Raw genomic sequence first — 13,025 nt, 5'->3', positions numbered from 1 at the left:
AACAGCTATCTACCGACAGACCTGGTTTATACTGTAAATTCTCACGACAAACCATTTGTCTCAATTTCACACCAGATACTATTGTAGCTATCTATAAATTGGATATACTGCATTATTTTAAGAAGTCCCTGAAAAAATATACTGATATCCCAAATTACAAACACGATTTTTGTAATAAGAAGAAGACTTAAAAAAAAAAAAAAAGAAGAGACCACAATTCTTGGCTTACCGTATATTGTAGAAAATGTGAGGTAATTCAGATGACTAATATTATAGGCTTCAAGTCTGACATCTCTCCAGATTCCTTGAGAGGGGAAGGAAGGTCCCCAGTCCCAGCTGAAGGAACACTGCTCCTGCAAGTTCAAGGGAAGGAAAAGAGAGGCACGCTCTGGTGACTTGAAAACTTAAACATTAGAAAACTCTTTTCAAGAGGAGTGGCCAGTAAGAGCTAACTGTAAGACACACGTGGGTGAAAATGTCATGACGCATGCTAAATGAAAAGGTTAGTAAAAAAGCAAAGATTCTGTCTCTAAAATATTATATACACACTCATTTATCAGTTTACTAATGATGCCATAGCAAAAACCCCCGGGGCTGGACAGGGAGGACCTCTGTGCCTCTCTCCCCTTCCAGCCCTCCCATCTCCTGCTGTCCAGATTCCCTTACCCTAAACACCTCGGTTAACTGAATCACCCTTAATAAGAATGACTCCAAATACTTGAGTAGAGGGGGGGGGTTACAACTTCAACATTTAGTAAGTTTGGGGAACACAGTTCATCCCCTAACTAATGTGTGTGTGTATGTGTGTGTGTGTGTGTGTGTGTGTGTGTGTGTGTGCACCTGAGTGTGAGCACACACAGCTCACAAGTCTCTCTTCTGGCGCTTGTGCCCCCCTGTGCTCACCTCCCTTGAGCATGGGCTAGATTAAAGAGAACCACTTCCTGTGACTGGAATATAGCAGAGGTGATGTCATTTCCAAAATTAGACTGCGGAAGACTGGCCCTTCTGTTTTGGACCTGCTCCCATGCTCTCTTTGGGCCAAGAGGGAAGCCAGCTGCTGTGTCCTGGAGCAGCACTGTGGGGGGCCTGCACGAGAGATCTGGGAACAAGATCTGAAGCCACAGTAAGCTCAGAATTCAGCCCTGTCAGGCACAAGGTGATGGCTTGATTAAAAGCCTCTGAGCTATCGGTGCCCAGCCAATCTGTATTCGGTTCCCGACTGACAGAACAAGAGTAGTTTAGGCTGAGGAATGCTGGTTTAGTTTGCTATACATGATTATTATTTGCTGTACTTATCATTATTATTATTATAACCAAAATATCAACCTAAGTGCCATAGTAAATTTATCAAGAAGAACATAAAATCTAGTTATAAATTACTTTACATTCATTCTTCAAGAGCCTATTATATCAGAGCAACATTATTTTATTTTGCTTTTTGCTTTTCAAGTGGCACTACGGAGCCCAGGCGGGCCCTAGTCCTGTGCTCCTCCCAGATGGGCCTGTAAGTGCTGGGGCTACAAGCCGTGGCCACCACCCGTGCAAATGCTTATTCTCTCTGAAGCGCTCCCAAGCACTGCTGGGCCTAACCACTGTATTCAATATAACAATGCGAAGAATGAGCAGCCTCATTGAAATTAAAGACATTATTAACACGTTTAAGAAAAACAAAACAAAACAAAACTAGCCTTGGCCCCTACCTCATTAAGTATGAACTCAACAGTCCTTGTTTAGGAATACCAAGGCAATCACTTCAGACTTGAGACTCTGACCCCGGTGGCTACCTGTCTGAGAGATCTAATCTTATCTGCCAGCTACCTGTCTGAGAGCCAGGACACTAAAAACTTCCAATTATGAAGTTACAAAGGTTCAGATTCAAACAGCAGCAGATAATTCTGTAAATATAACTTCCCAGGGGAGTGGAGGAAAGAGAGGATGATGGAATCCAAGGGAGAAGAAAGAAGGGGAAGAGACCCCCTGGGGACAGAGCAGGGGGGCACAGCGGGTGGTGGGGGTGGGGGGTGGAGGGGGACCTGCCAGGAACAGGCAGGTCCACGAGGTGAGCAGTGGGGGAGGGGGATCAACTAAGAACAAAGTGGAAAGCCACGCGGGTCTGAATGGCCATAATGAAACCCGTACTTCATGTGCTAATCTAAAATTTTAAAAAAAGAAAGAAAGAAATCCTAACAAGCAGAAATTTTTCTTTTACTTCTTAAGAAAAAAAAAATTCTCACAATAATAAAATCTATAACACTATGAGCTCAGCTTTGAAAACTAAGGCCTAAAAGAAGCACCCTGAGCTTGGGAATCAAGGTATCTGTCCACAGAGGATCTGGCCAAACTGCTCTGGGTGAAGTTTTATTTCCTTCTCTCTAGATTTAGGTCAGAGAAAGATAAATGTGTTTCTACTATAGAAGAAAAACAAGCAATAAGTGTGGCTGTCACCACCCATCAAAAAGGCTTCTCTTTTCGACAGGCAGAGACCATTCCAGAAAACTACAACTACTAAAATACAGAGAACAGCTGGTCGTACGGTTGCCAGTCATAGGAAATACACGGACAGCACAGCCCCTGCCCCTGACGTCCAGGAACTGCTGAGGAAGCAGGGAACAAAGAGTGTAGGGTCCAGATGATCTCCAAGTCTGCTGGGACCCTATGCCCTAGAAACCTCGACAATGACAGTATGGCTGTCTGAACAAGACCTGAACAATGAAAAGACCATAGATGTGTGCTGTGGGATGGTCTGTATGTCAAACGTGTTGCTGATTGGTCAATAAATAAATCACTGATTGGCCAGTGGCCAGGCAGGAAGTATAGGCGGGACTAACAGAGAGGAGAATTGAGAGAACAGGAAGCTGGGAGAGAGAGACACTGCCAGCCGCCGTCAGGACAAGGAAGGTGTAAAGTACCGGTAAGCCACAAGCCACGTGACAAGGTATAGATTTATAGAAATGGATTAATTTAAGCTGTAAGAACAGTTAGCAAGAAGCCTGCCACGGCCATACAGTTTGTAACCAATATAAGTCTCTGTGTTTACTTGGTCGGGTCTGAGCGGCTGTGGGTCTGGCAGGTGAGAGAGATTTGTTCTGACTGTGGGCCAGGCAGGAAAACTCTAGCTACAGATGTGAAAGGGGACATTGTCACAGGGCCCCACCCCTAAACAAAGAACAATTGGTCACAAGTGACTGCTGAGAGAGAAAGAGAGAGAGAATTCATCTTCCCCAGGAATAAGATCCCTAATTGGTCAAACAACACCAAGTGGTCAGCCCTGAAATCATGTACAAGCACTATCAAACAGAGTCAGCAGGTGGTATTTATATACTTATGCATTTATATAAACATACGTCGATAAGATCAAGGAAAAGGAGGCCATGGATTTTTAGGGGGAGGAAGGGCAAACATGGCAGGGGGTGGAGGGAGAGAACACATGAGGGGGAAATGATGTAATTATATTTCAATTAAAATAAACATATTAAGAAAAAGGGAAGCAGAACAACTGGAGTTGCTTCCTGGCATCTACATCTGTCTAAACTTACCACTTAAGAATCAGATCTTCACATCTGGAATGAAAACCATCTTGAGGATCTTTATGGAACATTTGTAAAGGCATAGATAGGTTCAGACCTTCTGCTGGCCTTGGGGGGGGGGGGTGCTGGGTAATTTTATGTCAACTTGACACAAACTAGAGTCACCTGAGAGAAGGGAGCCCCAACTGAGAAAATGCCTCAGGAAGACTGGGCTGTACAGGCAAGCTTGCAGAGCATTTTCTTAATTATTATGATTAAGAAAAGTGATTATGTGGGAGGTCCCAGTCCATTGTGGGTGAGCTCATCCCTGGGCTGGTGGTCCTCACGAGGAGCAAGTCAGTAAGCAGCACCCCTCCACGGCCTCTGCATCAGCTCCTGCCTCCATGTTCCTACGCTGCTTCAATTCCTGCTCTCATTAGTTTTAATGATGAACTGTTACATGGAACTGTGAGTGAAATAAACCCTTTTTTATCCCCAAGTTGCTTTTGGTCCTAGTGTTTCATCACAGCAAAAATAACCCTAAGACAGGGGAGGGCGGGGAGGAGGAGAGAACAAAATATTCGACATCCCAGCAAGCTTCAAATCACTTAATTCACTCAGCCACTCCCAACAGAATTGTCACTGACTCAGAAAGCATTTGGGACACACTGTGTCTCAGGCTGGGGTATTGTTAACACACAGCACTGTAATGGGTCCTACTTGTGACGCTCACCGATCAGCAAGGGAAGTGGGTACGGAATAAGTGATGCCTGCAAGGTGAGCTTTATAAAGGAAATAGGGAGCTAGAAGCCGGGAGGCAGGGTCAAGGATCTACACAAGTTTCCTTTAAATAAATAAATAAAAAGAGAAAAAGGAAAGAAAGTTTGAAAAAAAAGAAAACTTTTAAGCTAAGGATTTGGCTCAGTAGTGGAGTACTTGCCTAAGTCTGCACAAGACCCCGAGTTCCATCCCCACGACAAAACTAAATAAAAACTTTTCTTGCAGGGCGGGTGTCTTTCTCCACCTTGAATTAGAGAAAGGGGCGTGGAAGGGCTTTGTCAAAGGAAGTGTGTGCACACGTCAGCACGATGTCGTCCCAACAGGGGAGGAGGGGTGAAGACAGCTGAGAGCTGTGTAGACATCAGCCTGCTGCTGGTGCGAAGCTGTTGAAAGATGACACGATAAACAACTTAAAATATATAGCTAGTCTTATCAGCCCCTTCCTCGTTAAGTACGAACTCCGAGGTCCTTGTTTCTGTTCTAAATAAAGGATTGCCGGGGTCATTTTGCCTGAAAAGGCCATGCCAGCCAGCTGCTCCATGGATAACTAATTAAAGAGAGGCGGATGACGCTGTGGGAATGCCAGTCAGACAGACAACCAGGGCCGCGGGCTGTGCAAGGAACGCCTGGACCCAGATTCGAAGACTAAAGGCTGTATTGGAAAATGGTGGGGACTAGGATGTGGGGCTCGCTGGAGGGAACTGACCACTGACTCAGTCACTCCCTCAGTCCCCCGTCCCCCCACCCCCACCCCCCCCCACCCCCCCCACCCCCCCCCCACCCCCGCCCCAGATGCCATGAGGTAAGCGGCTTTGCTCCACACTCCCTCCTACTCTACCTCAGTGTTCTTCCTCCCCGCAGGTGCAGAGCCAGAGGGCAGAGACTGACCCCCCTGAAACCGAGAACCAAAAGAAATGCTCCCTGAAATTTGTTTATCTCAATATGTTGCCATGGTGATTAAAAATGACTGACACAATGGCAAGAGGGGAGCTGACAGGATGGCGGACAGAGGAGGAAGTAGAAACAAGAGAGGCTTTCTGTGGACGTGTTAGAAGTAGAGGGTCAAACAGTTGACGAAGCAGAAGAGTAACATTTTCCCTGCCTCTGCCTCCCGAGTGCTGGGATTAAAGGTGTGCACCACCACCGCCCAGCACGTTTTCCTTCTTAAAAATTAAATGTCTCTCAGAACTCTGGAAGCAGAAGCAGGAGGATCTCTGTGAGTTCAAAGCCAGCCTGCTCTATATAATGAGTTCTAGGCTAGCCAGGGCTATGCAGTAAGACACTCTCTTAAAAAACAAAACAAAACAAACAACAAAATCTTAATGGTACATACAATCATAATACAATAACCACACATTCGTATAAGTTCAAGTCCTGTGGAACAGACTAAATTTCAAAGAAAAAAAATCATCTGTGGACTATACCTTTTCATTCTTTTTCGTAAGATACTAGCAGTAAAATACAAGAACATCTCAGAAAATATGTATCTTTTGAGCAGGTGGCTAGTCACAAGAATAACTAATAAGTTTTCATATCTGGTAATAAGTTTGACAAACATAAATGTTAAAAAATAATTTACAGCCAGGCGGTGGTGGCGCACGCCTTTAATACCAGCACTCGGGAGGCAAGGGCTGTGAGTTCGAGGCCAGCCTGGTCTACAAAGCTAGTTCCAGGAAAGGTGCAAAACTACACAGAGAAACCCTGTCTCGAAAAAACAAAAACAAAATAATAATAATTAATAAATAAATAAATGAATAATTTATAGAGATGAGAATGTAGCTCAGTTGGTAGTGTTAGCTCAGGGCTCTGCCTGACATGCACAGAGGGTTCCCTCCTCGGTACCTCATAAAACCAGACATGGTTGTACACACTTGTAAACTTAGCATTCAGCAGAGAGAGCTGGGAGGGTCAGAAGTTGGAGGTCATTTTTGGCTTCATAGCAAGTTTGAAACCTGCCGGGGCTAGATGAGTCCCTGCCCAAAATAAAAATATAATAATTTATAAAAGTTCTATTATAAGCCAGCCATGGTGGTTCATGCCAATAGTCCCAAGATGTGGGAGGCTGAAGCTGGAGTATTGCCTCTTTTAGCAACATAGTAAGTTCTAGGCCAACCTAGAATGCAGTATCAAGTTCAGTTACCCAGTTTGTGTGTGTGCATGTGTGTGTATGTATACCTAAATTTTGAAACATGCTTCAGGAAGAAAACCTAGAAGAATGAAGATTCACCACAAAAATTCAGAAAATCTTCAAGTCTGACTGAGGGATCAGGAGACTGAGAACCTTTGAGGTGCCTCTGGAAGGAATCAAGTTAAGTACTCACACACTAGCCTCAGAGCACATGCACTTGAAAGAGCATTACCTTTCGGATAAAGTTGACATGACATTCACCGTTCTGCTCCTTCGGGGGGCAGTCTGGGGGCACTGAGTAGCGAGTGTGAGCTTTGCTCCGAAGCTCGGCATATTGCACGGCTGACTGGAACCGTAGCCTTAGGGAGTTCGTGTCTCTGACCATACCAGTAACGTCAAAGCTCTGAAGTAAAGAGAAAGAACACACAAACCCATGTGGAGGAAAACGTCTTGTGTATAAAAATGTAGATAAAGGCAGACTACATGAAAGACACACGCAACAGGCAGATCTAGACTCTCCTCATAAGCTTCTCTCTGCCATAGAATTTAGTGGCCTACCTTTAGTTATAACTCCAATCTCCTGTCCGAGCACAGGCTTCTAGGCTTCTCCTATTTTTACTGACAGAATTATGATCCCAGAGAAATATGCAGAGCAGAACGTATCTTTAGCCCTGAAATGTCTGCTCTGGCTTGTGCATGCCGCCTTGAGCTGCCAGGGATTCCTGGACATTTTATGACAACCTGACTCTCTAGGATGCATAGTATGCATTTCTAAGTCATAAGCTATTTTTGTTTTCCAAAGCACACCCTTGAAACAGAAGGAAAATAAGAAGGATACAATTTCAGAAAGAATGTCTTTCAAAATTGTCTTTCAGTGGTCATTTCCTATGAACTGCGGGACCACCAGACCACAGAGAAGTGAACAGTAAAGCGGAAGCTGTAATTTACTTCCTCAAGGCCTGCAGAACCGCCATGGAATTTGCATTGCCCCTATCACCCTACCAACAGGGCAGCTGAGAAAGACAGGAATTTACCCAGTGTTCCAAAGGCCTTGTACTTGACCCATGGCCGATTATGTGACTAGCCTTCCCTATTCACACCAGGAACACAAAAGGCACGCTCATTCCCTTTAATCTGGAATCTTCATGTACTTACATATCCAGTGAACATGTTGTTTGTCTTCCCAATAATGACATTGTTGAACAGGATTTCTGCAACTGTATCAACTCCTTCAAAAATCAACTTTACTTTCTGCCATTCACTAAAAAACAATTAAAGATCTTAAAAGCATGATGTATGAAACATTAATTTAAGTCTCTTTGTAATCAGTTAAGAACTAACAAACTAAATATTTTACAGGAAAATATACATCTTTAACTGGCAACTTCCATCAAATTTCAGGTGTGGGGGATGGCTATATCTGTAATTTCTTTGAGCAATCCAACTCATTTTTCTGCATGATGTGTCAAACCATTGTAATAAAAATCAAAAGCACAAATTATAATTTCAGAATGAGTTGATTTTCCCAGATACTTCAGAGTTCTTAGGTAACACAAAAAATATCTGTCAAAACCATTGCATTTGCTGACACGATCCAAGAGAACACATTAACCATACATTTTATCCATGAGTGAGAATTTTGTGTTCATTACTCTGCTCAGCCTTGTAAACAGATATTTTCTGTCCCAACTACCCAGTCCCAAATAACCAACTCAGAGGTTGAACATGAATTATAAATGCTCCATCAATAGCTCAGGCTTGTTACTAATTCTTACATTTAAATTAACCTATTTCTATTAATCTATGTATTGCCATGTAGCTTATGGCTTTACCTGTCCTCTAGCAACTCTTGCTTCCTTGGCAACTGGCTGGCATCTCTCCCATCATTCTCAATTTGGCTTTCCTGCCTAACTTCCTGCCCAGTTTCCAGCCTGTCAGCTTTTTGTTAACCAATGAGAGTAATACACATTCATAGTGTAGAAAAGGATTGTTCCAAAGCACAGTCTCACAGGCACAACCTGGGAATTTGAAGAGTTCATAGTCTGGATGGCATTCAAGCCTAATACTCGGGAAATCAAACAGAAACTTCTTGATCTATTAGACAAGGACTATCAGAGGCTTATTGTGTAAGGAAGACTTCAAGAAGAAAGTAAGAACTCAGCCTGGCAGTGGTGGCACACGCCTTTAATCCTAGCACTCAGGAGACAGAGGTAGGTGATTCCAAGGTTAGCCTGGTCTACAGAGTCAGTTCTAGGGGCAGCCAGGGCAACACAGAGAAACCCTGTCTCAAAAAAAAAAAAAAAAAAAAAAAAAAAGGAAAGGAAGAAAGAAAATAAGAACCCAGAGAAGTTAAACAGAATGTGACATAACCAAACAATGGAATACTATTCAGCAATAAAAAGGAATTAGGTGATTATGAATGCTACAACACTAATGAACTTTGAAGCAATTATTATGTTATGTTTAGAAAAAGAAGCCCTTGTCTCTGAAGTGCCAGATCGATAAGTCTACAGAGAGGGAAAGTGAGTTAGTTACTGGTGGTCTAGCCCAGGACAGTAGAGGGAACGGAAATGACAGCAAATGGGTAATGGACTGTGGTTGGGATTTTTGGTTTTTTTGTTTGTTTTTTGAGGGAGGTTTTTTGGTTGTTGTTGTTTTGTTTTGAGACAAGGTTTCTCTGTGTAGCTCTGGCTGTCCTGGAACTCACTTTGTAGACCAGGCTGACCTTAAACTCACAAAGATCTGCCTGCCTCTGCCTCCCGAGTGCTGGGATTAAAGGCGTGTGCCACAACCGCCCCGGCGTGGTTGTCTTAATTAGGGCTTCTATTGCTGTGGTGAAACACCATAACCAAAAGTTCCTTGAGGGGAAATGGATTGGTCTCAGCTTATAGTTCTCAGGTCACACTCCATCACTGAGGGAAACCAATGCAGGAACTCGAGGCAGGAACTTGGAGGCAGGAACTGAAGCAGAAGCCATGGAGGAGTGCTGCTCACTGGCTTGCTCCTTGTGGCTTGTTCCATCTGCTCTTTTATACAACTCATGAACACATGTCCAAGGGGTTATTACCCACAGTGCACTGAGTCCTCCCACATTAACTATTAATTAAGAAAGTGCTCCCACAGGTTTGCCTACAGGCCAGTCTTATGGAGGGATTTTCTCAATTGTGGTTCCCTCTTAGATAACTCCAGCTTGTGTCAAGTGGGAGGGGAAAGGGGACAGTGGTGGTGGCCGCAGAACTCTGCGAATACACTAAAAACCATTGACTTGTACTTTAAGTAAATTTCATGTTATATAGATCAGAGCTCAATAAAACTTTTCATAAACATAAGAAGAAATGCCTAGAACCAGCCCACTGGACAAAGTCCTAGAGCATCAGTTCCTTTAAAGAGGAAGACTTTTTATTTGGACATACCCTGGGGCTGAGGAGCTGAGAAGGAGAGATTGAACACATGGTGGCTGTACAAAATCTCAGGGAGCCCAGAGTGACTTGGAACTAACTATGTAATGGGAGACAGGGTTCTTGTGAGAAATATTTTAAGCATTATCTGAAAATAAAAGCATGACACACAGGAGCTCCATGATATTGATCATAATATTCTGGCTTGTTTTTCAGCTCTGGGCATTGAACTCCGGGCTTACGCACACTAGATAAGCTCCCTACCTCAGTCTGTGGCTTTAGATTTTTAAAGAGATAACAATGACCAAAATGCCATATACAAGATAATTTTTAAAAATTAGTAATAATCATGGCTTATATACTTGCTTACATTCTGCTTCACCTAGAAAAATTTCCTAAAATAACAGAACATTACTGAAAATAATATTTGTACTTTTCTTCATGGCCCCATGATGTAGTATAAGGTCAAGGTCCTAGTATCAATGGTTGTTTAGCACAACATAGAAAAAAAAATGATGTATATCTGATCTTACTAACAATACTATAGAGCCATGGACAGAATGTGATGTATAAAGTTCTGGATCCAACTACCATACATACACACACACACACACACACACACACACACACACATACACACACACACAAACACACACACGTTGTGGTGAGGGAGGCCATGGTCAGTAAAGTAAAGCACTGGCCATGCAAACATAAGGATCTGAGTTCAATCCCCAGACTCACATAAAAGGTGGGTGCAGCAGCACCTGCCTGTGATTACTGCACTGGGGAGGCCGAGACAGGAGGATTCTTGCAGCTCATTGGCCAGTCCAGCCAAACTGGAGAGCTCAAGATTCAGAGAGAGACCTTGTCTTAAAAAGCAAAGTAGAAAGCAATTGATTAAGGCACCTGGCATCTACCATTGACCTCATACATACGCACATACATGTGCGTGTTACACACACACACATAAAAAAAATCAACAAAATGACTGCCAATCAATACATTCTCCTAGTTACTGGGGAGGTAGAAAGGAGGAAATTTATATAAAAGAATTGACAGGGTTTAAGTGGCTCCAGTATACCCACTGGAGAAATGATTCCCTCAGACACACTGTGGATCAGTGGCACCATCCTTACATAGAAACAAAACAGAAATTGTACAACCGCTTCACCGACACAAAGATATAATCTGATTTAATTCTGACATACAACCTAGGCAGACAAACATAAAAGAAAATCTCTGGTAATAATATAATATATATGTACAATATATGATATAGAATATACAAACACATACACACCTGACATTAAAGGGGATTTTAAATTCTGTGCTGTAGGTCCAATTATCTAAGGAAATCCATCTGTAGTGAAGGTCATTATATCTGTAGTATGGATCCTGTTGGTACAAGGTAAACATTAAAATCATTAATCTTAGATTTATGATTAAACATTAGATCACTAAATATGCTAAAAATGAATAGGTAACAAACAAAAGCTATTGATTACCTAAAAATTAATGAACTCTTGGCCTAGGTAAGTTAACACTGAGTGGGGGTTATAGCTCAGAATCTGAAGGCAAAGAGCCCAGTGGTGAAATGCTTGCCTGATATACACAAGCCCCTGAGTGTGGTACCCAGTGCTGTAAAACACCAAAAATACAGGGGAATATCCAGCCATACATCTGAAATGAAAGAGCTCGGGAATACAAATTATATGTTAATTACCAGAGAACATGTCTGAGGATAGACACTGGCTCTCTTTGCATTAGTTGTTTTAAATTTATACGTGTGTGTGTGTGTGTGTGTGTGTGTGTGTGTGTGTGTTCATGTATGCACACATACATGGAGGTCAGAGGACACCATGGGAGAGTCAGTTCTCTACTTCTACCACGTGGGTTCCAAGGACTGAATTCAGCCATCAGGCTTGGCAGCAAGCACCTTCATCCACTGAACTGTCTCAATGGCCCTGATGCCTCCTTTACAACCAAACATAGAACCTCCCCAGTATTGACAGCAAATGAAAACCAGAAGCTATGGACACACAGCCTTCTTCTCCCATGGCCTGGTTCTTTGGTCACTGTTGCCACTACCCCAGATGGCCTCCAGGGGGAGCACATCTACCCCAAAGTTCAGCAAAACTCCCATTCCGTGGAGTCTTTAAGCATTTCCAAATTACTTTTCCATGCTTTCCTGAGTGAGCACTGGAAGGGCCTGGGTGTAGTACACTCACTGCCAAACTTACAAGATTCAGCTTTCCCGTCTCATGCACGTTAACAACCTGCAACCCGTGGGTTTGCGTTTGTGTGGCAGCCAGACAAGGACCATATGCTGATAACTAAAGGTGTGGAGACGGCTTGTTGCAAAGGCATGAAGATCTCACTTTGATTCTCTAGCACCCCCATACAAGCTGAATGGAGGGGCTGGAGAGGTAGCCCAGCAGTTAAGAGCACTTGTTGCTTTTCCAGAGGACTAGGATTTGATTCCCAGCACTCAAATGGCAGCTCACAACCATCTATAACTCCATTTCCAAGGGGTCCAATGCCCTCTTCTGGCCTCCCTGGGCACAGGGCACACATGTGGTGCATAGACATTCATATGGGCAAAACACTCATACATATAAGATAAAATTTTTAAATCTAAACATTTTTTAAAGGGCAATGAGTCAAGCTTTCCAGGGCTATAGACATACCAGATAGAATAGTCATAGCCACCCTGACTTTAATACAAAGAAAAACTATTTATAGAAATCTATTACTCTAGCCAGGCAGTGGTGGCACACACCTTTAATCCCAGCACTTGGGAGGCAGAGGCAGGCGGATCTCTGTGAGTTCAAGGCCAGCTTGGTCTACAAAAGTGAGTTCCAGGACTGTTACACAGAGAAACCTTGTGGGGAGAGGGCGGGGGGAGGAAAGAAGGAAGAAATCTATTATCTAGACCAATCAGTAATTAAAGCATTATTTTTCTGTTAAATCTAATCCACTGGGGCTGGTGAGATGGCTCGCAGGCAATAGTTCTTACTGCTCCTGCAGAGGACCCCAGCTTGGTTGCCAGCACCTACATCAGGTGGCTCATAACCACATGTGACTCCAGCTCCAGGAGACCCAATGCCCTCTTCTAGCCTCCTCAGGCTCCTGAACATAAGTGGTACACATAAACTCACATAAGTGCGTGTGTACACACACATGCGCGCGCACACGCGCGCGCACACACACACA

At 43.4% G+C, this 13,025-nt stretch overlaps 1 protein-coding gene across 1 annotated transcript in view; it reads right to left on the bottom strand.

The window, feature by feature from the left end:
* Positions 1 to 13,025, bottom strand: part of Manba (mannosidase beta) — an 88,550-nt gene that overhangs the window by 58,491 nt on the left and 17,034 nt on the right. Inside the window, exons 2-5 of the mRNA XM_059265022.1 lie at positions 11,113 to 11,207; positions 7,570 to 7,675; positions 6,647 to 6,817; positions 230 to 353 (exon numbers count right to left, since the gene is read on the bottom strand). Of these exons, the coding sequence (XP_059121005.1) occupies positions 230 to 353; positions 6,647 to 6,817; positions 7,570 to 7,675; positions 11,113 to 11,207 (496 nt within the window). The remainder of the gene's footprint in view (positions 1 to 229; positions 354 to 6,646; positions 6,818 to 7,569; positions 7,676 to 11,112; positions 11,208 to 13,025) is intronic.

Source organism: Peromyscus eremicus, chromosome 6 (genome assembly GCF_949786415.1).
Source record: "Peromyscus eremicus chromosome 6, PerEre_H2_v1, whole genome shotgun sequence".
Taxonomy (NCBI): Eukaryota; Metazoa; Chordata; class Mammalia; order Rodentia; family Cricetidae; genus Peromyscus; species Peromyscus eremicus.
Note: the sequence above shows the minus strand (reverse complement) of the source record. Positions and strands in the feature narration are given on the sequence as shown.